The 22,443-nt window shown below is 40.6% G+C and overlaps 1 protein-coding gene across 2 annotated transcripts in view; it reads left to right on the forward strand.

Annotated features, from left to right (window-relative positions):
- Positions 1-22,443, forward strand: part of TGFA (transforming growth factor alpha) — a 126,712-nt gene that overhangs the window by 97,642 nt on the left and 6,627 nt on the right. The window contains exons 3-4 of one of the 2 annotated variants that reach the window (XM_020985339.2): positions 7,163-7,283; positions 18,472-18,621. In XM_020985339.2, coding sequence (XP_020840998.1) covers positions 7,163-7,283; positions 18,472-18,621 — 271 coding nt within the window. The remainder of the gene's footprint in view (positions 1-7,162; positions 7,284-18,471; positions 18,622-22,443) is intronic. The other variant, XM_020985341.2, reaches the window with a different exon arrangement.

Consider the following 22,443-nt stretch of genomic DNA (forward strand, 5'->3'; position numbering starts at 1 on the left):
TGTTTTTTTGTTTTTTTTTTCACTTTCTTTCCTTTTCAGCTCCAAGAAAGCTTCACAAAACAAACCATAGCAGCTCACATTGATTGAAGCAGAGAAAGCGGCTGAATCCAGGAGCACATGATGCACCATTAGTAAACATCAATCAGGAAGGCCAAATCAGATCTCCCTGTCTCCCTGCAGATGTGCTATGCTAAGACCTCACCCAATCATGGTTTCCTTTGTGCACTGATTCAGGCTGCCTAGTGCCTTAGCTGTAAAGACTCCTAGGGTACAGACACACCTCAGAGTATAGTTACATTGCTAGCCCATCTGAACCCTCAAATTGTTTAGGTTTAGGTAGATAGGACTAGAGTTCTGATGAGAATTATGATCAGTCCATACCATTTACCTGGATCAGGTATAAGAACAGACAGGTCAAGGGGCTGGAAGAGAGCCAGGACTATTCAACTAGCAATCAGACCAATTTACAATGTCCCAGGGAACACTGGACAAGTTGTTACTCAAGTGACTGGGCATAATTCCTGTTAATGAATGACATGGGCAATGTTGCTGTTTTTATTTATAAATGCTATTACATGTATTTTTGTTTTCTTTATTACTATTACTATTCTTAGTATTTTATTGATTTCTTCCATATTGAAGGCAGCCTATGAAGTGGTTATCAGCACAGATTTAAGAAAAGGGGAATTTTGCTTACTAAAGGAAAATAAGCTAGTTTGATCTCCCTTATCCTTTGGTGGTGAGACAAGTTATCACTGCTTAGCTCCCGATGCTTGTCATTTCAGAGGTCAGGAAAAATATTAGCATGAACAAGTTGGATTGGATATCCTATAAAGTCCCATTGAGCTCTAAATCAATGATCCTTTGAATGCCTGGTTCTTGGTGATCTATGTGAAATGTTTTATTGGCAATGCATCTGTTAGCTGGAGCATGACTGGACAATGTCTCCAAACAAAGAACTTCACTTCTACAAATAATCAGGTATCCAAATGAGGAACCCATGAAGTCAGACACTTTGCCTTGGAAGAGTACCATATGGTTCTTAAGATTTTATGATCCCAGAATCACCAGGGTTCAGGATGTTCCCATTCATTTGGGAAGAAGGCTCAAGCTGTTGTACCGTATTATGATAGAAGATCAAATTGTATGAATAGGATAGAAAATCAAATAATCAAATAGAAACAGGCTCATTGATATCTTACCCTTGCCCATACTCATCTACATGAACCTCGTCTGGTACTTTTAATTCATTCATGCAGCTCTGATATGTACATCTTCCTTTACTTTATAACTCACTGATATGGTATTTCACTACCTAGAATAGCTTGGAGGTCTCTGTGTATAGTTACTCTCATAGATAACTTCTAAAAAGATCAAAGAAGACAATCCCAACAAAAGTCCCTCTGGAGACCCCACTATTTATATTTCTCCACCCAGGGAGGTATTCTTTTATATCTACCCTTTGTTCCTTATCTCTAAGGCAGTCCCCTATCCGAGATACAAACATTCCCTAAAATCTCATGGTGTCCCAGTTGTTTTAATAGTCTTTTTGTGAAGCCTTATCAAAGGTTCTTGGGGAAATCCAAATAAATTATGTTTACTGATTTCATCTGTCCATATTATTTGCCCCTCAGGAAGTGTAGTAGGTAACTGAGAAGCAATGTAGATATACAGAGAAGCAATGCAGACATTGTTGTTCATTCATTTCAGTTGTGTCTGACTCTTTGTGACCCCATCTGGGGTTTTCTTGGCAAAGATACCAGATTGCTTTGCCATTTTTCATTCTCCAGTTCATTTTACAGATGAGGGAACTGAGGCAAACAGGGTGAAATGATTTGCCCAAGGTCACACAGCTAGTAAGTGTCTGAGGTTGGATTTGAATTGAGGAAGATGAGTCTTCCTGATTCGCAGAGCAGTGTTTTACCCACTAAACCACCTAGCAGACATACAGAGATGCAATGCAGAGGGGTTGTGTGTTGAGCCACCTCTTTTTCTACATGAATTGTGGAATTTCACTTCCACAGCTAACTTGCCCAACCAGTCATATAGCTAATCAGTAACTGAACCAAAATTAGAATTGAATTTCATTCAGGCTATCTTTTAAAAGCATAATGGGAGAACAGATCCAGTAATTGGGGAGGTGACTAGCACCCCTACAATTTGGACTTTAATGACCCTTTAGAGATGATAAAGGATCCAGGCTCATACTGTTAGCCAGATACTGAAAGTGAAGGACTTACACCTCCCCAAATACACCATGAAAGGTCCAGAGCACAAGATAGAAAGAGGTCATAGGAAAATCACAAGGAAGGACTTCTTAAAATGTTTATCTATTGTGTTTCAAATGTTTCTTATGCAAGAAATGAATTTGTAGGAAGTTGTTGGTGCCAGATTTAGTGCTAGCTGTAGTCCTACTGCTGCTCAGAACTCCTAAGCTGAAGTGATCCACCAGCTTCAGACTTTTTAGTAATACAAACTCCAAGCAGGTATCACTGTGCCTGGATAGACCATAGCTCTTAATACTCTATATGCACTGCCGTTCAGAGTTGTGAGAAACAAACAAAATGAGAGTGCTTAGAGTAGTAGGAAGTATTAATAATTTACCCTGCATTTTTAAAATCAGCCACTCTAGTGTCTTGGCCAAGAAAGCCCCAAATGGGGTCACAAAGAGTTGGGTATGATGAAACAACTGAGCAGCAAACAATAACAATATGAGATAGAGTAGGTATTATTATTATTATTCCTATATGAGGATCCCCCTCCCTCCCTCCTGTGAAAACTAAGTCACTTGACCACTTGACCTGTCATATAGCTAATTAGTGTCAAAACTGAGCCTATGGTAAAAATCAAGGCTCTTTGCTTCTGTTCCTGTGTTATTTCCCTTACATCATAATACTTTATAGTACTTGTGATAATTAAAACTGTTTTTTCTTTAAAAACTTTATTAATAAAATATATAAAGTGAAATAAGGTAGAAGGGGATAGCAGAACACTAGGGGAGTTTGTTACTTAGAAGAATCCTGCCTCCTCTATTTACCACCTGTGTGACAAGGGGAAAATCATTTTCCCTTTCTGGCCTAAATTTTCATCATCTATAAAATGAGAAAATTAGATCAAATGCTCTCTAACATCCATTCCAACTTTTAGATACTGTGATCTCATGTATACCTGAGAGTAGGAGCCACAGGTAATCAGCAGAACAAGTAATGCTGGAGAGTGAGGTCTCTGGTCCATTGACACACCCTCACCAGTCACCATCCCATCACATGAGGTAATGGATGGGAAAGCACTTTTTAAAAAGTAGTTATCCAGACCATGTTTGTAATCATCACTGTTATCTGAACCTATATCTTAATCGTACAATTTGATCCTAAATTCTACTTTGACACATTGCAAGAGTATGACTCTACCATGAGCTTGTAGGCATTCTAAATGTGCAGGGCCTGTGAGAGGTGTCTTTTGTGTTCTTGGGGAAGTTGCTTCTCCTCTTTGGGCCTATTCTGCAGTGTTTGGGACTGGGAGGAAGGGGGTAGTTACAGAAGAATTAGACTTACCACTCAACCCTGAAATCAAGAAGGAAGTTGTTCAACACTCACCAGTCAAAGGTGGCAGCAAAGAAGATGAAATGGGCAACAAGGGAAGGGTTGCTGTTTATGTGTTCGAAATAGGACATGGACTTACGGGAAAGAGACTAGTTTACTAGACCTTTGAGCATGGTGTTCTTCAATCTACAGTGGGAAGAAGAAGTCCGTGATGATCATGAAAAAGGCCACTCCTTGGTCTTGGTGCACCATTACACGGAGCTATTATCAACCCAGATAGAACTCTTAGATTTGTAGTCATTCCATACATTAGGGCAGCTTGGAAGGGGTGGGTGAAGGTTAGGGGGTTTTGCTAGGAAGGAGAATGGATTCTTACTTATTTGTTTTCATATTTCAGCTATCATGAGTATGAACAAGCCAATCAATGAAGGCATACGGGAGACGAAAATTTCTAGATGGAAGATTCCAGAAATGGAGAGAGGGTAGGCAGGCAGGAAGAAGACATGTGTCTAGATCAGAGACAGAGAGCCTGTCATAAAAAAAAAGTCTCAGCCTAGAAATGCTTCCTGGCTATCCCACAGGGATCTCAGTTTCTTTATCAAATGAGATTTTTATATATATAGTGACTGAAATCCAGATGCCCTGAACTGTTTATATATATATATATATATATAATATATATAATATATCTATATAATATATATATTATATATATATATATAATGTGTGTGTATAAATGTATGTATGTTTATATGTACATATATATATAAATGTGTGTATATGTGTATACACACACACACACACGTGTGTATGTACAAAGTGCTTTGCCAAGCTTAAAGCCCTATCCAAATGTTAACTATTATCATTATTATTATTATCTGTCAATATAATATCCAATCTACTTATGAGCTAATAGATTGGAAAGTGCTTTGGTAAGTAAAAAACTCTTTAGAACTGGAAGTTTGTTATTGCCTGGATCTCTACCAGGCTCAGCTCTCTCGGAGTGATTTTGTGGCTTTAAGGCAGTAGGTTTGTTATTGTTGTTAATTAATTCAATCAGCAAGCATTTATTAAGCCTCCATGGATCCAGGGCTCAGGATGCAAATGTAACCATGAGACAGACCCTATCCTCAGGAAGCTCATATTCTATCAAGTATAATTTTTCCTTCAGAATCACATGTACTTTTCTGATGCTGATGAGGTTAGGGGCAGGCCCTGAGGATTGGGTCAGAATGGAATCATGGGTGTCTGGATTTGTTAGTTTTAAGGTGGTAGTTGTGGGAGAGAGGATGGAAACGGAACAGTCAAGCTAGCTGTGGTGTGGGAAGGGGGTATGTAGTCCAAGGAACATTGGGAGTCTTAAAGCCAAAGACAAAGATTCTTGACCCTTTTTTTTCTTTAAATCTGAAATGTGGTCCCTGAAGAAGGCGCAGGGTAGGGGAAGAGAGGAGAATAAGTATTTATAGTATTTATTTAGTGCCTTACACAGACACTGTGTTAAGCGCTTTACAAATATTATCTCATTTGATCCTCACAATAGCTCTACAAAATGGGTGCTCTTATCTCCATTTTTACGGTTGAAAAACCTGGGGCAAACAGAAGTTAAATGACTTGCCCAGGGTCACCCAGCTAGTAAGTGACTGAGGTTGGATCTGAATTCAGATTTTCCTGACTCTAGACCCAGTGCTCTATCCACCGTGCCATGAGCTGCCTCAGTGGTAGGTAACCACAAAAGTACCTGGTCTGGGAGTGAGATCTGCATTCAACCACGTCCTGGCTCTGTCACATACTAACTATGTATAATTTTACAACTAAAAGGAACCTTAGAGATTATCTAGACTACATGCTTTCATTTTACAGATGAAGAAATATGGTCTTAGAGAGGGGAAAAATAATTTGCCTTGGATTCCACAGATACTAGATAGATGAGCCAAGATTCAAACCCAGTTCTTGAAGGTAATTTGGAATTTAGAGGTGTTCATGAAAGTGACCAACTGGCCAATAAACTTGAAAGCTCCCTTATTTCAGACATTTTAACTTACACAAGGAAAGGCATCAGATATAACCTAAGATAGGAATAGGAGTCAAGGGAAAAACAGTTCAAGGCATCTGGATTTCAGTCACCTAAGACAGGTACTTGGGTGTGATCATCCTGAGATTGTAGCAGCAGCAGCACAAAGTGGGGCAGGGATGGTCCTCTGAGAAACTCCTCTTGACACTTGACACAACCAAGTGATAGGAAATACCTGTCATTTCTCTGAGTTCTACAGAGGATGCCTAGGTTCTGTGAATGCAGGTAAGAGACAAGAGTTTGTTTCACAGAGAGGGTGGGGTCCACTGAGGAATGTCTGATTGATTCTCATCTCAGTAGGGAGATCCCAGGGATTGACCAGTGAGGCCCAGTTGAGTACAGCATGAGACACATAGTTTCTAGTATGAACCATTTCAGATTCAGAATATTAGAGAAAAGAGGCAGGCTAGGGGATGCCAGGAAGCAGGAGGGGATGTATCTGGAATGGAGACAACCTGTCACAAATAAACCTTATATAGATCTCAAACTGAGTCTTAGGGAGAGTGACTTGCTAAGAGCCAAAATTCAAAATTACATCTTCTGATTTCAAATCCAGTTCTTTTTCCACTGCTTCTAGTGACCATGAATCTTCTCTAAGCCTCAGTCTCCTCATTTGTAAAAATGAGAAAAAATTGTTTTCAAAGGACTTTTCAACTCTGACATACTGTGTATAAGACAGGTGTGATGCTAGCAATGTTGTCACAGGCATGTGACTTGATTCCAAGCTCTTAAGAGACAGTGTGGGTGGCAGTCAGAGTGACACAGCTGTTTCTGAACTTAGGCCAATGACTTTTATGCCAGCTGTGCCTGAAACTTGCAATGAGACATTAAATACATGTCTTAAACTCCTTTCTTGCTCTTCAGTTCCCTTACTTATAAAATGAGTTGTGAGGAATAGCTAATAAAATTGATGTTGGTTTTCAAGTGGAAAATGGTGTAGCATCCTGGCAACTTCTAATAACCCTTAATCCTTCCCCAACCCCACCTCCCCAATAAAGAGGCTGAAAATGTCATCCTAAAGCAGCTGAAATTTATATGGTGAACATCACCCCCATCTCTTCCAAGAATGTTTAAATTCACTATTAAATGTGTATAATAATAATGTACATTTACTTAGTGCTTTAAAGTCAGCAAAGTCCTTTATAAACATTAACTCATTTGAATCATACAACAGCCTTCCAAGGTAGGTGTTGCAAGTATCATCCCTATTTTGCAGATGAGCATACTGAGGCTTGGCAAGTTTAAGTCACTGGTAGAATCAGGATTCAAATCCTGTTGTCTTATAAATCTAATGTACTTTCCATTACATCGTGATGCCTCACAGATGGCTCAAATAACCTGTGTTTCATTCAGGATTTCCAACAAGTTTGGCATTCTCTCCTCAAAATTTACCATCAAGTAACATTTGCCCACGATCATTCCTTTGTGGGCAATGGGATGATACATCATCAGTGTTCTGCACAGAGCAAACACTTAGTAAGTGTTTCCTGAATGAATGATCGAAGTGCATTCTACCTAATGTCTAATTCCTTTCCTTTTCTTGTCCCAGCAGGTCCCCCAATGGCAGCCGCAGTGGTTTCACATTTTAATGACTGTCCAGATTCCCACAGTCAGTTCTGCTTTCATGGAACCTGTAGGTTTTTGGTGGAAGAGGAGAAGCCAGCGTGTAAGTAAGTATCTCCTGGTCTCTGGACCTCTGAATCACCATGTGCAGGTGTGGTTCTGTCAACCAACATGAAATAGTTGACCTGATAGGTCATTTCCCACAAAATGAGATGGCTCCAAAGGTCTTTAACAGCTGGTAATGAAGAAGGATCAATTCATCAAGATTTATCAAAGCACTGTACTGGGTACAGTAGGGGATATCAAGAAGAATGAGATATGGGTTGTTCCCTTTAAGGTGTTTACTGTCTAACTGGGGAAATAATATATATGCATATAAAGATAACAGCATGTCTCTCCCTCTCCTCTCTTCTCTCTCTTTCCCTTTTCCTTCTCCCCATCTCCATCTCCCCCTTCTTCCTTTCTCCCTTTTGTCCCTCTCCCTTCTTCCCTCTTTCCTTCTCCCTTCTCCTTTCTCTCTCCTCCCCCTCTCCCTACCTCCTTTCTTCCTTCTGTCCCTTCCCCTGTCTCTGCTCCTTTCCCCTTTCTCTTTCCCTCTCCTTCCTTGTCTCTGTTCCTCTCTCCTTCTCCCTTTCTTCTTTTCTCTTTCTCTCTCCCTCTTCTTCCCTGCAATTCTATAGCTCAATGGTATCAAACTCATATAGAAACAGGGGCCGCCAATCCAAGAATAAGGATTGCTGTGGGCCACATATTGACTTAATTTTAAGCTGTAATATTATCTATGTTTTGTTTGTTTTTTGTTAATTTTGTTAAATATTTCCCAGTTACATTTTAATCTGGTTCAGGCTGCACTTGGGAGTGCTATCGGCTAATATGGTTTAGATCACAGCCCTCCATGTCTTATTAGATGGCTAATTGTTGTTGCTTTTTAAAAAAAAATGCATCACTTGATAGTTCACATTCTATTTCTATTCTGTTCACATTCTATTCTAACTCAAGCTAGAAGGGAATCCAAAAGAGATCTAGTCCACTACCCTCACCTTCCAAATTAAGAAGTTGAAGCCTAGTCTGGTTAAGAGATTTGCCCAGGGTCATTCAGGTAGCAAGGGACAAAGGCAGGAATTGAATCCAGGTCCTCTGACTCCAGAGTCCCCAGATCTCTTTGCACTCACTGTGTTATGCTGCCTCTAAATGTCATCATTCCATATTCAATCAGGTCCGTATTCAAAGTTGTCCCAACTCACCAGGACCTGACAGAACCTCCATTTCATTGGCATGGCCACGGTTACCTCCATGATACTAGGCATGGGACTTGAGAAGAATCTGGTTGCAATGAATATCAAGGTCATCCTAATTGAACAAGATTTATTGAATTGGTCTTGGGGATCCCAAGATAAACTGTACAGAAAATTAAATAGATGACCAAGAAGCCTCTAAAAAGTAGCCTTGAGGGTGTTTGCGTGAGGGTGCGTCAGAGAAGGACTTTGGTGCCACTAGGCAGTATCTGATTAGTAGTACATACGATAAGTACCATTGGAGGCCCAAGAAGGCTGTGCAGAAGAGATTAGATCATAGAAACAGTAAAATTAGGAGCAGAAAACACTGAATTTTGAGTCAGAAGATCGGGGTTTGAATTCTGGTTCTGCTATTCACTAGCCAGGCCTCAGTTTCATCATCTATAAAATCAAGGGTGTGGACTAAGATCTTTAAAATCCTTCCATCTCTAAAGCGTGATTACATGAAACTTTTTTTTTTCAATAATAGATAGGGTTTGAAAAGGTACAGAGAAGGTAGGGAGAGTAGTCCATGTGAAAGATTCAAAGAGATGAGAACACAAGGCATTCTCAAGGGGCTGTGAGGAGCCCACTTTGACTGACATGGGTTTATTTAGAGTAGAGGAACAGCAGAAGGTAAATGTTTGTCATTTTGAAAAGGAAAATTGGGGCCAGTTTTTGGAGGTCTGTGGAAGGCACAGTGCTAAACGGATAAGTTTGGATTTTATTCTAAAATCAGTGGGTAGCCACTGAATACTTTTGAGCCTAGGTGGGGAGGCATGACCAAAATGATGTTTAGAGGGTATTTATTGACTAGCGGATTGATTAGAAAGGAGTTGAAGGCAGGGACATCAGTCTTGGGTCTTCTTGGGCAAGTAATTTCCTCTCTCTCATTCTTCTGTTTTCTCGGTTGTAAAATGAGAAGTTTAGATCAGATAAACTGTGAGGTCCGGTCTAGACCTAAGTTTCTGTGTTTCTGTGATTTGGAAGCTAGTCTGATAACCTAAGAATTAAATGATAAATTTAAAGTTTTCTTCTTGTATTCTGTGTTTGTGATTTGAATTGAGGCCTTCCCCTTTCCAGAGCTTTTGACTGAGGTCATAGCCCAACCACCTCCCTCTCTCTTAGAAATTATGCAAGGTTTAGGAAGCCAACCTTTGCAAAGCACGGTGACATTCTCAGAAGAAAGGTTCTGCATAATTTTTTTAAATAGCCATTATCATTACTTATCATCATCATTAGCATTACTAAAATACCAATTAGGTCACTCATTAACTGGGAGCTGGACAGGATTGTGTCCAGTGGTTCTCTAGATGAATGTGGTATCCAGACACCCACAATCTGACCAGGAAGGAAATGTTTTGTCTTACATTCTAAAACATGAGAGAGTTTTACTGTATTACTGAGATAGACAAGTGATATTCTGACCAGGAAGGAAATTTTTTGTCTTTCATTCTAAAACATGAGAGAGTTTCACTGAATTACTATGAGATAGACAAGTGACATTCTTTCTTTCCTTGGGCCACAGAAGAGATTTAGTTGGCAAGAAAGGATGGCTTTGGCCTAAGTTGGGGGTGGGAATCTCTGAGCTCCTGATAAAACAGGCTGCCCCACTAAAATGAGCTCTTTCTGAGTAGTAAGAAATAGATAGGTATATACTGAAAAACAACACTGATTATAGGCCATAATCAGGTTTTATACGAGCCAGACTTAGGGGGTGGGGTAGAATACAGCCTATATTTGGACCAATGTGGTAATTGGGGAGACAAGATAGGAGTTCATGTAAATATTTATATGTCTGAGTGACAAAATATTGAAGCAAGCCTTGGCCAGCCAGTCATAGCCATAGAGAGTAAAACACATGAATGTACCACTCTTTTGAATTCTTCTAGGATTATAGCCCTAGAAATGTGAGCTTTATCAAAACAATATTACTCGGAGCCAAATTTTCCACAGGTACAACGCTCTAATTAGGGATTAGATTTCTAGAGAAAGCCAAAATGGTTTTTGATACTGTAAAGCACAGGAGGGAAAAAAAAGTTAAAATTGACTTGGGAATATATAGATAATTCTCAACAAAGATGTCCAATGATAATAATATTTATTGTTGACAATTTATATCTAAGGTTAGCCCTCTGGTTGTCCACTGCCTCTATGTATCTCCCTGCTAGCTTCTATCTATATTAGAAAACTTGATTTGAAAAATATCTATTCCAGGACAGTAACAAATAAATAAAGTCGTGGGAAACATAAAACTAGAAATGGTCACAGTTCAGTACTTTTGCCCTGAGAGCAATGACATCACCAAGTGGGGAATCAGTATGGTTGGAATATTTCTATCCTAAAGACATGTCCAAGTTCCTTAGGTTATTTGTACCCCAAAGCTACCTGTATAAAACCTGAAGAAACCTTTGGGGGGGGAAACTTTTTTCTAAAGGTAACCAAAATTTTAAGCATGTTAATCTCAGCTATCAGTGACATAGTTTGAAATTTCATACCTGTTCAAAATACTTCTAGGTAATTGAGCATCCCAGAATCTGCCTCCCACCAAAAGGTATGAGACCAAGTTACCAAAAAGCCAAGAAAAACACTCTTAATCCGTTACCTCATTTCATTTCTGCGAAACTTAGAAAAGTGTTTCTAAGTGGGGAAGGTTTTTTGTTTTCTTTTTTCTGATTTTTAGTTGCATGGAAGTCTCTTTTCTGAGTATGTTTAAGCAGAGGCTGGATCACTGGGAGATGTTAGAAGGGACTTTTCTGAGGCTTACAAGCTTGTGTGGAGCTCTTGGTGATTTTAAGTCCGATGAATAATTGAGGGAACCCAAAAATGGGAACAAAGAAACAGATACACATTCATTTCACTTTTAACAGACATTTATTAAGCAACCACTACATGTATGGCCTATGCTAGACTTTCAGGATAAAAAGATGAAACCAGACAGTCCCTGACCTCAAGCAGCTTTCAGTCTAGTTGAGGGAAACAAGTAAGCTAAGATACACTGATCACAACTATTTAAATTAGAATATAATCAGCATCTCCTAATCCTGTTTGTCCTCTGAACTTTACTGTTTATGTTGAGGGACTAAGACAGGGGTGGGGAATCTTCGGCCTCTAGGCCACATGTGGCCCTCTAGGTCCTCAAGTGCAGCCCTTTGACTGAATCCAAACTTCACAGAACAAATCCTTTTATTAAGGGGATTAGTCACTAAGAAGACCAGGGCCTTTCCCTAGAAGCCAATATCCAGGAGGATATTTTTCCCCTTAGGTAGAACATTGGCTACCCTGAGCTATCACCCTCCAGGGTCCAATGGGTCTTGACCATCATGTTCCTCTGTCAGAATCCACTTTCCCACCAAGACTGTCTACCTTCAGCTCACCTCTTTGCCTGGGGACCTTCCTTCAGACTGCTAACACTCATACCGAAAAATAAACCCAGGTCTAGCTTTCCTCAGTTCCTCTACCTTATTTTCCACTGTGTGCCCTAGCAGCCTTGTAAATTGTTAACAAATTCTCCTTCATCCTAGACCCCTTCCTCTCACATTCCTTCAATCTTCTGGTACTCACTGAAACCCTAGGTTTTTACTGAACACAGCATGTAGCATCTTCTCCAAAGCTAGCTGCTTTCTCTCTCACACTGCCTGACAAACAGGCCTAGCTGGCAGAATTGGAAAATTACTTTTTACTTACTGCCCCTTTCAGACCCTCCTTCTACCACTATCCTGAAGCAGCCACTTCTCTAAAGTTCAATATTTTCCGTTTTTTGTGGCCCTGCCCACTTCAAACATCCTGACCTTCTGGCTCCACAGTCATGACCTCCAGTCTGCTTCAGCCAAACACAAGAATGGTCATTTCTTTACCCACCCCTTGTTGCTGCCACCTAACCCAAACCCTAGAAAACTGAATCTATCCCAGGTGCCAGAATGCCTAAATAAGGTTCTGGAAAGGCACCATCATCCTTCCTGTGTTCTAGGGTCACAGCCTCAGAATCATCTTTGACTCTGCCCTCTCCCTAGTCTTATCTAATTTGCCCTCACAATGTTTTTCACATCTTTTCCCTTCTCCCAGCTCCCAGTCCAAGCCATTATCACCTCTAATCTAAACTAGCTCCATAGCCTCCTAATTGGTCTCCTTGCTTCTAGTCTCTCTCCTTTCCAAGCCACGGTCTACACATCTGCCAGAATCATCTTAAAGCACAGATCTGACCATGCTGAAATATCCATAGGGACTCTTAACTGACTCTGTGATAAATAAAACCCAAACTTCTCAACCCGACAGTTAAAGCCCTCCAGAATCTGACTCCAACCTCTTGGGATCATGGAAAGTGAATTCAAACTTCGCATAACAGTGGCAGGAATGTCCCGAAGTCCTTTTCAGCCCTATGGAAGCAGTCCCACCTTTTCCACACGTTTTTCATAATAGTGTATTCCTCTTCACACACTGTTCCCTGAACTCATTTTCCATCTCCTGCCTCCCTGTCTTTGTTCAGACCCCCATATCCTAGACTACACTCTCTCTTCAGTTTAAACTCTTAGACCCCCTAGTCCTATGCTCTCTCTTCACTTTAAACTCTTAGACCCCCTAGTCCTACCTTTTCCAGGAAGTCTTCTTTGATCCCTCAGTCATGGCTGTCCTCTCCCGTCTTTCATTAACTTATATTTACTTATTTATGTACATGCTAAAAAATGTAAACTTCTCTGAGGGCACAGTTTTTTTTTCTCATTGAAATCTCAGCCCCTTACATTGTGCCTTGCCCATATTCAGCACTTAATAAATGTCAGCTAGCTGTGATTGAGAATAACATTATAGTAGAGGCTAGAATTATTATGGAGAAGTGACGAAGATCTCAGAGAAGGCGGTATAATCTAAAGCTGTGAACTTCAAAGGAGAAAGTCATGTTGGCAGAACAAAGGTCTCGATGTGGTAATAGGGAACAGGGATTACCTTGTGAATTGGGAGTGGGGGGAGCTTAAGAGAAGGGGCAGACTTTTGAAAGAGCCCAAGTAGCAAAGAGTACCCTGAATTCTTTACACTCAATTTGCCTTTCTATGAACCTGGCAATTCTGGGGGAATTTAACCATACTCTAGATTTCTATAGGCACAGGAGTCTGTCATGTTATAAAATCCTGTTAAAATAAAGAGGATAGCTCACAGTTCCATATATCATTTTAAGATTACAAAATACCTTACACATGGTATATATACCTGTTTTACAAATGAAAACATGGAGATGATTTGCCCAGGACCAAGCACTTGAACCTAGGTCTTCCTAGACTTCCTAGACCTAGACTTGTAGAGTAGCCATTGACAGATCTCTTGACTTCTTTGATACTCTGGATCCTCATCCAGTTCCTGCCCTCTAGCCGAATGTGGTCTCCCCCACCCCTTGGGCTCTATCCTGGGCCCTCTTCTCTTTTCCCTCTGTGCTGCTTCATTAGATGATCTCATCAGTTCCCATGGATTTAATTCATCTCTATGCTGATGATTCTTAAATCTACCTATCCTGCCCCAACACTCTGCTGACCTCTAATCTTGCATCTCCAATTGCCTTCAGACATCTCAAACTGGATGTCCAGTAGATATCTGAAATGTAATATGTCCTAAACCAAACTCATCTTTTCCTGTAAGCCCTCCCAGACTCCTAACTTTACGATAAAAGGAAATGCCATCCTTCTAGTCCCCTCCTACCTTTCCAGTCTCCTTACACCTTACTCCCTAAGATGTACTCTTCAATCCAGTAACCTAGCCTCCTGGCTGTCCCCCAAACAAGACCCTCCATCTCTGTGCTCTGGGCATTTTTTTTTGGCTGTCCCTAGGCCTAGAATGCTCTCCCTCCTTTCCATGTACTGACCTCCCTAGCTTCCTTTAATCTCAATTAAAATCCCATCTTCTATAGAAAGCCTTCCCCAACCCCTCTTAATCTTATATCTTTCCCTCCATTAATTATTTACTATTTATCCTGTATATAGCTTGTTTTGTATGTATTTGTTTTCATGTTGTCTCCCACATTAGTTATAAGCTTCTTGAGGGCAGGGACTGTCTTTTGCCTCTTTTTCTATCCCCAGCACTTAGCACAGTGCCTGGCATATAGTAGGTGCTTAATAAATGTCTATTGACCGACTGTTATATCAGCTTCATGTTCAAGATCCCTTCCAGCCCTGACATCCAATTCTCTGAATCTCAGTCTATTAGGGAGTAGAGGAAGAGTAGAAATTTTGGAAATGAGATCAATTCCTGATTGAAAACCTATCCATAGATTGAGTTCTAAGGTCCTTGTGATACTGAGCTCTTCCTCTCTGGCCCCACAACAATCACTTTGTTGATTGGGGATTGGGCCACGGGGTCCTGGGTTCCCCAACTTGGCCCTGCTCATCAGGTAGAACATTTAGAAAGCTGAGAAGCTCCAACTGGGTTTTCTGACCAGGGGCCAAACTCCCCCACTGTGCAGCCTGTGTTGGCAGTTTGCCTGGGAGCCTGGAGGGGCCCTGCTTACTTCATAGACATTATAATTCTTCTTTTTTTAAATGGAAATACACCCAGCCGCAATGTTTGCTCCTAGGGAAACACCAAAGCATCCTTGTGGTCTTAGAGTTTAATCATCAACTGCAGGGGGGAAGAAAAAGGAAGAAGGTGGGGACATAGGGGGAGGGGAGGACCTGGGGGAAAGCGTACACCTGGCTGGAATGCTTAGACTGTTTTGCCTTTCATCCAGCTACACTAGGCTCTTTATGTGGATCAGTTAATTCTCATTAACCTTCCTCTGATGGAAATCAGGTGAGCCCCATTTTTTACAAACTTGTAAGGGAAGCCGAGACTTTGTCCCACATAGCTGTAGGCCTATGATGAAATGGAAAGAACACTAAATTTTGAGTCAAAAGAGCCTGGGCTTGTATCCTGGTTTTTGCTATTTAATTAAGTTCATTTTTAATTCAACTAGCACTTACTAAACAGTTACCCACAGCTGGGAATTGCACTGGATGCTAGGGATAGAAAAGACAACAATGAAACAAACAGCCCCTGCCCTCAAGGAGCTTACATTCCACACTCAATTTACTGCTGGCGTGAGCTTGGTTAGACTCCTCACCCCTTTTCTTTTGAAAATAAGGAGTTGGACTAGAAGGTCTTTAAGGTTCCTTTCAGTACTAAACCCTATGATCTCATGAGCCTATGACTTGTGCTAATAATAACCCAGGTTTGACCTGAGGAAGTCTTGCCTAAGTGGGAGAATTTACTCCTCATGCCTTCCATCCACAAAAAAATTTGCTTAGCTTCTTTCATATGTTACAATAAGTAGGAGCACATTGTTGCTCAGTTGTATCTGACTCTTCATGGCCTCCTTCTGGGGTTTTCTTGGCTTAGATGCAGGAGTGGTTTGCCATTTCCTTCTCTAGCTGATTTGACAGATGAGGAAACTGAGGCCAACAGAGTTAAGTGACTTGCCCAGGCTAGATTTGAACTGGGGAAGATGAGTCTTCCTGATTCCAAGCCCAGTGCTCTATGCACTATGTGTCCACCTAACTGCTTAATAAATGCTTATTCTTCCACCCCCACACCTCCACTCTAGTATATTTTCCAGTCAGCTGCCAAAGTGATCTTCCTAAAGCTCAGATCTGAGTATGTCACACTCTCCCACTACTCCTTCCCCTCTCTGGGTCTCAGTGACTCATTGTTCATAAAAAGGCGATCAAAACTTATATCTTGGGATCTGAAGCTTTTTTAAGTTTTGAAATTTAGCCCCAAATAAACACAAGCACTTTTGTGTATTCATGAACCAATCCCCGCTTTAACACGGCCGTGATGTTAAAGGTTTGAATCTTACCAGTTTCCTTAGGCGTCGACATGTTCCACAGCCCTCTGGACTTCCTGCAATCATCTCTTTCCATAGGAAAATTGGTTCCTCAAATATATAAATGACCCAAGGGCCTTTGTGGCATACTCAGAAATCTTGTTTTTCCAGGCTAGAGGTTGAATCAAAATTCTTCCTTGCTTAAAGGTTTCATTCATGACACCTCATCCTCTTGCCTGTTTCCTTAAAAGATTTAAAATCTAAAATGAGAAAGTAAAGGAGCTATCTTTATGTATAGAAGTAGTGACTACCAAGTAACTGTCATTTTATTGCCATAAATAAGGAAAAGAAAAAGTTGAATGATGTTTTTATCCTGAGTTTAAAAAGAAAGAACATCGGGGAAAGGGTGTGAATGTATATAGTGGACAGAATAGTTGGCATGTCATAAATGTGCCAAACAGTGTTCACTTTCTTAGCCAGGTCATGCTTTTACAGAATTTTCAAGGAAAAATCCCCTAGTGCAATAGATATATACAGAGTTGTATATGTGCTTGTGTGTTCATTAAGGGACTTCTGGATAGAAATAAACATTGTCTGGATGGAAAATGTCCAAGGTGGGAGATTTTTGTTTGGGTAAGAAAGTGCATAATCCTGGAGTGGCAAGTTAGGGCTGGAGGCTTCCTTAATAAGTCCCTTTGTTGATTTTTATACTGTCAGAGTAGGTGGGGGAGACTTTCATACCCAAGAAACTGACTTCTGCTACTTAAATTATCACTGTAAAGGAATTTAAAAATCTAGAGTCATTGAATATTAAAACTGGGAATGGATCTTAGAGACTAACCAAGCTCCCTTATTTTACAAAGGAGGAAACTGAGGTTCAGAAATTCAAGGATCAGGGTAGCTAGGTGGTGCAGTGGGTAGAGCACTGGCCCTGGATTCAGGAGGACCTGAGTTCAAATCCAGCCTCAGACACATAACACTTACTAGCTGGGTGACCCTGGGCAAGCCACTTAACCCCCTTGCCTAGCCAAAAAAAAAAAATTCAAGGATCATAAATTTAAAGCTGAGATAGTCCCTAAAAGCCATCTAGTCCAACCCCCCTCCTCTTACAGATGAGGAAACTGAGGCTCAGTGAGAGTGACCTGTCCAGAACTCCACAGGGAGTAAATAGCAAAGCCAGAATTGAACCTAGGTACACCAGCTCCACATGCACCACTCCTTCCACGTACATCCAAGGACATGCCCAAGGTCATTCAGAATGTTATTATATAGTGACAATCACTCTGGGTTGATCTTAGAGCATAGTATCATAGATTTTTATATCTGGAAGGGAGCTTAGAGGTTATTGAGTCCAGAAGCCCTCATTTTAGAGAAGTGAAAACTGAGGTCCCAAGAACTGAAAGGGTGACTTGCCCAAGGTCACACAGCTAGTAAGTACATTGGATGAGATTCAAAACTAGGTCTTCTGGAGTAACTCCAGGTCCAGCACTTATTGTACACCACCTCTTGAATCCATTGTGGTTTGGATTAGTTTTTGAAGGTGTGGTTTAAGAGAAAATAAAATTAATTCACGTCTGTCACTCCAGGTTTGATTGAAGGTAGCACAATTATTTTATCTCATCTTCTTCATAAATTCTTCATTCAAAAAAAAAAGTACCTGGCTCTCATGGAATATTAAAGTGCACTTTCATCTTCGGCATCTTAGTCTTTTTTCTTCATTTGCAATGCTTGGCCAAGGAGCAGCATAATCCTTGAGGAGCCCCTTTCATCCTAGAATCATAAAATTAGTTATCCCTAATGAATTCTTCCAGTTGTTTTGTGAAGTAGATGTGTTTGAATTATGATGGCCATCTGCGTGCATTTAGAGGTAAGATCTCTGCCCTGGGTCATGTAACAGAACTGAGAAGGTCACTCTAGAAGGTCACTCGTGAGCCTTCACTCATAAACTTGCAGGATTTAGATGTAGAAGAGCCCTTAAAGATTGCCTAATTCACTACCACTAACTCCTCCCCTCTCCTTCTCAATTTACAGATAAAAAAGCTGATGCTGTCTCTGTGGGAAAGTGAGTCACACAGGTGATAAAGAACAGAGCCAGTATTCAGTCCTCTGACCTCTCTGTCCAGGGCTCTTTTTCTTCTGCTCTGCTTCCCTTTCGGTCTTTAGCCTCTCCATCCCATCGCCACTCAAGAAGGATGAGGCGTCCTCACAGAGCATTGCTGACTTTGCCTTTCTCCACAGATGCCATTCTGGCTATGTCGGGGCACGATGTGAACATGCAGACCTTCTTGCCGTGGTGGCAGCCAATCAGAAGAAACAGACCATCACTGCCCTGGTGGTGGTTTCCATAGTAGCCTTGGTTGTCCTCATTGGGATCTGTGTACTAATACAGTAAGTATCAACTTTATTCATCTGTTAGACCAAGGGTTCTTACACTAGGTTCTATGAACTTTTTTTTTAGTAGCTGTGTTTCAATTTAGTATGATATGTAATCATAGGATCTGGAGTTGGGAGGGACTTTATAAATCACCTAATGCACCCCATTTGTTTTACAAATGCTAAAACTGAGGCTCAGAGGCATTAATTGATTTGCCCAAGGTCACACAGTTGATAAGTAGCAGAGCTGGAAGTCCTCTTGACTCCTTCCTGGTCAATCAGATCCATCCTGAGATTAAGTTACTCCTTAAAATACTTTAGATGTTTTATTAATTTTTTTGGATCACTGAAGCATATGTTTTTAGAGCTGGAAGAGATCCTAGGGGTCATGCTATTCCATCCCTTCAGCTTAAAAATAAAAAAAAAACCAAGACCTAGTAAGTTCAGTACCATGCCTGAAGTCACAACACTGAGGCAACAAGAGAATGAGAAATGAAAACCAAGTTCTTCTAATTCCAAGGCCAAGACTCTTTCCGCTGTACAAGGAGGCCTCTCTGTAAGTGAACAGCCCGGGACTTCTGGGTTACATGAACAACAAGATGGAGGACCAGACATTTTTTCTGATCCTCCCAATCTCTCAAACCTTTGCAAAATAACAATTATGCGCAAGAATTATAGCTGTCTCCATGGTCTAACTCAGGTAACAGCCTGATGAATTAAGAGCAGAGAAAGCTAATTCCTAACTCACTCAGTACCCCCTCCTCCACTGGCTTCCATGGTGTGGTGGGACAACCCTACCCAACCCATAGGCTTGTGGTCTGGGATCCACTTGGTGGTCTCTTTGCTGCTGCTACACTGTCTGATGGCACACAGTCCCCCCTCCCTGGCCCTGGCCCTGGCCCTGGCCCTGCCCTCACTCCACCATTCCGAGGCAACAAATAATAGAATTTAACTCACAACTCACCTCTTTCCCTCATTATGTTCAGAGGAGGTAGAGATACAGGAAAACAGAAGCTTGCTTTGCCTGGGGTAGCAGTTTCCTTGATGCAGTGTATCAGTTCTCAGCAAGAGAACTATGGAACAGAGTGAGCTGGAGCAAGGCACCAACATGTGTGTGGGGGGCTCCCCCATACCTGAAAGAAAGGGAATTGGCACCCAGCTAAGACCAGTTCTGCTCCACCCCCCCCCCCCAAGAAGTCACTTGAGGTAGATACTGAGCCTAGTAAAACATGAATTACCCACTGGGGGAAGAGGTGAGTTCTCAGCTTCAGAGAAATGGCCATAGAAGGGGAAGTCATCAGAAAGTTAATGATAGGGGAATATAAGGGCAGGAAAAGACAGAAATTGCCAAAGATCTCAGGAGTAAGATAACTCAGTTAAAAACCTTGAGTACAATTAAATAAGAACAGGGAAGATCACCTCCAGATCATCTAAATGAGTCCAAACATCTCTGAATAAATATCATAGGACAAAGGAAAATGAATATTCAGAGGACCCTGTGGATTCCCAAAAGAGTATGGAACCACACAGCAGGATGTTTCTGAAAGGTTCAAGAGAGAAATAAGAATCACGATAGCATAACTTATGGCCTCACAATAGAAAAAATTAATAGTATCTCACCAAAGAAAGAACACCTGATTGGGAATGGCTATACACAGAAATAAAGGACAGTCTGGAAGAAGAGAAAATAAAAAGCAATAACATTAAAAGAAAACATGACCATTATATAAGAAAAACACATATGTAGAGACAATTTAAAAGTAATAGGTCTCCCAAAAAAACATGACAGATCACAAAAGCTGAACACCAAAATGCAAGAAATACTACATGAAAACTAGCCAGAATATCTGAACATAGAAAACAAAGTGCCTATTGAAAGAATCTACAGATTGCCTCCAGAAAAGAACCCTGTGGTACAAACTAAAAGACAGTTATCATTAAATTTAACAGTTCAATTCTTCAACTGACTTGGAGAAAGAGAGAAAGATTTTCAAATGTAAAGGGAAGAAAATTTGAATAATACAAGATTATTCTGTGCCCACCAGAAACTACAGAAGATAATGAAATAATGTGTTCCAAAGGGCAAAGGCACTCCAGATGCAATCCAAGGTGATATATCCGACAAACCTGAACCTAATTATCCATGAAAAAATATGGGTGTTCAATAAAAAGGTGACATTTGAAGCATTTCAACAAAGAAAGCCAACATGAGCAAATAATTTGCTTTTCAAATACCTAAGACAACAGAAATATAAGAAAAGTAAACAAATTCAGCAAGCAAGGAAGGCACAAAAGTAACTAAATAAATTAACCTATGGGGAAAAACACCCTAGAAAGAGAAAGACACTTATGGGGTTAAAAACAACATAACTATGTAGCCCAGACTATATTGCTGCAGACATTCAGGTGGAGAGCAATAGGAACTAGAATCTCCAAAAAACACTTCACAGGTGACTCAGAATCTGAGCTGAACCCCTAAATACAGAAGGTATGGATTGATAGAGAACAGACTATATACCCTATATTGGAATCATGAAACTGGTCTTTACTTTCAGCCATGGACACTTTTTGTTCCACAGGAATCTTTTCTATAAACTACAGAAACATTCTCAGACAACTTTCAGCATAGTCTGATCTTCTTCAGATAAAATGGATTAATGTACCCATTCATCTTAGTTGTTCTTATTTTTAGCCAGAGTTAGCTTTAGTAACCCATTTCATTTTCCCACTGAGCACCTCATCTCTTCTTTCTTCCTCTCAGCTGCTCCTGTAAATCCTGCTCACACATCATCAATAGAGACAGATGTGGTGTAATGGAAAGAGCACAGGACCAGAAAGGAGATGAGGGATGAAGGTCTTGCCTCTACCCTAAGCTCACTGGGACTTTGGAGGATTCTCTTTCCTTCTCTGGGACTCAGTTTTCTGATCTGTAAAATGAGATAATCTGATGCTCAATGAATGAAATTCTCTTTCCAACTTTAATTAATCAGGCCATGCTATGAGCAGTTAAAGGAGCTGGATTTGAATCCTGACCCTTCTACTAAGAGCCATTGTGAATTAGGGCAGGTCGTTTATTTCCCTTCTCTGGGTCACAGCTTCCTCAACTGTTAAATGAGAGGGCTTGACTGAATAGGGGGTTCTTAACCTGGGATCCATAAATTCAGTTTAAGAAATACATTTTGATAACTATTTCAATATACTAGATTTCTTTTAAAATCCTGTGTGTTTTATTTTGTATATTTAAAATCATTATTCTGAGAAGGGGGTTTATAAGCTTCACCAGACTACCAAAGGGGGGGTCCATGACATGGAAAAGGTTAAGAATCTGTGAACCAGGCAAATTCTAATATCCCTTCTTCTACCTCTAGATTCTGTAACAATTGATTGATTTTTCAAGCCTGGGGCTTTGTACATCAGGACTTCACATACTAATAAGTACCTTTTTCTAGCTGATCCCAGGAAGCCATTCATTCATTCATATCATATTCAAAGAATAAGCCAGTTTAAATGTACAGGAGCAGTAGGCTGACCCTGTATCTATCATTTGTAACTCTGACCTTGCAGTACTATGGTGCTGACATATGCCCACAAATATGTTAAGCTTTCAGTGACCTGATAGTTTGGGTCATCAGGATCTCTTAGGAGTCCAGTTTACAAAGCTGTGACTCATTTCCCTCTCTCCACCTCCCACCCCAACCAAGTTTTTCCCATGGGTTATGTCATGCTTTCCAAATTCCTTTCTCAGCTTCATTCATTTCACCTTCCTCAGATCTTCAAAGAGGTATGGCATGGATGCTATCGGGATGGCTGCTTAGTCTCAGCCTTAACAACTGTTTC

The sequence above is a fragment of the Phascolarctos cinereus genome, unplaced genomic scaffold, assembly GCF_003287225.1.
Source record: "Phascolarctos cinereus isolate Bilbo 61053 unplaced genomic scaffold, phaCin_HiC Scaffold_2;HRSCAF=192, whole genome shotgun sequence".
Classification (NCBI taxonomy): domain Eukaryota; kingdom Metazoa; phylum Chordata; class Mammalia; order Diprotodontia; family Phascolarctidae; genus Phascolarctos; species Phascolarctos cinereus.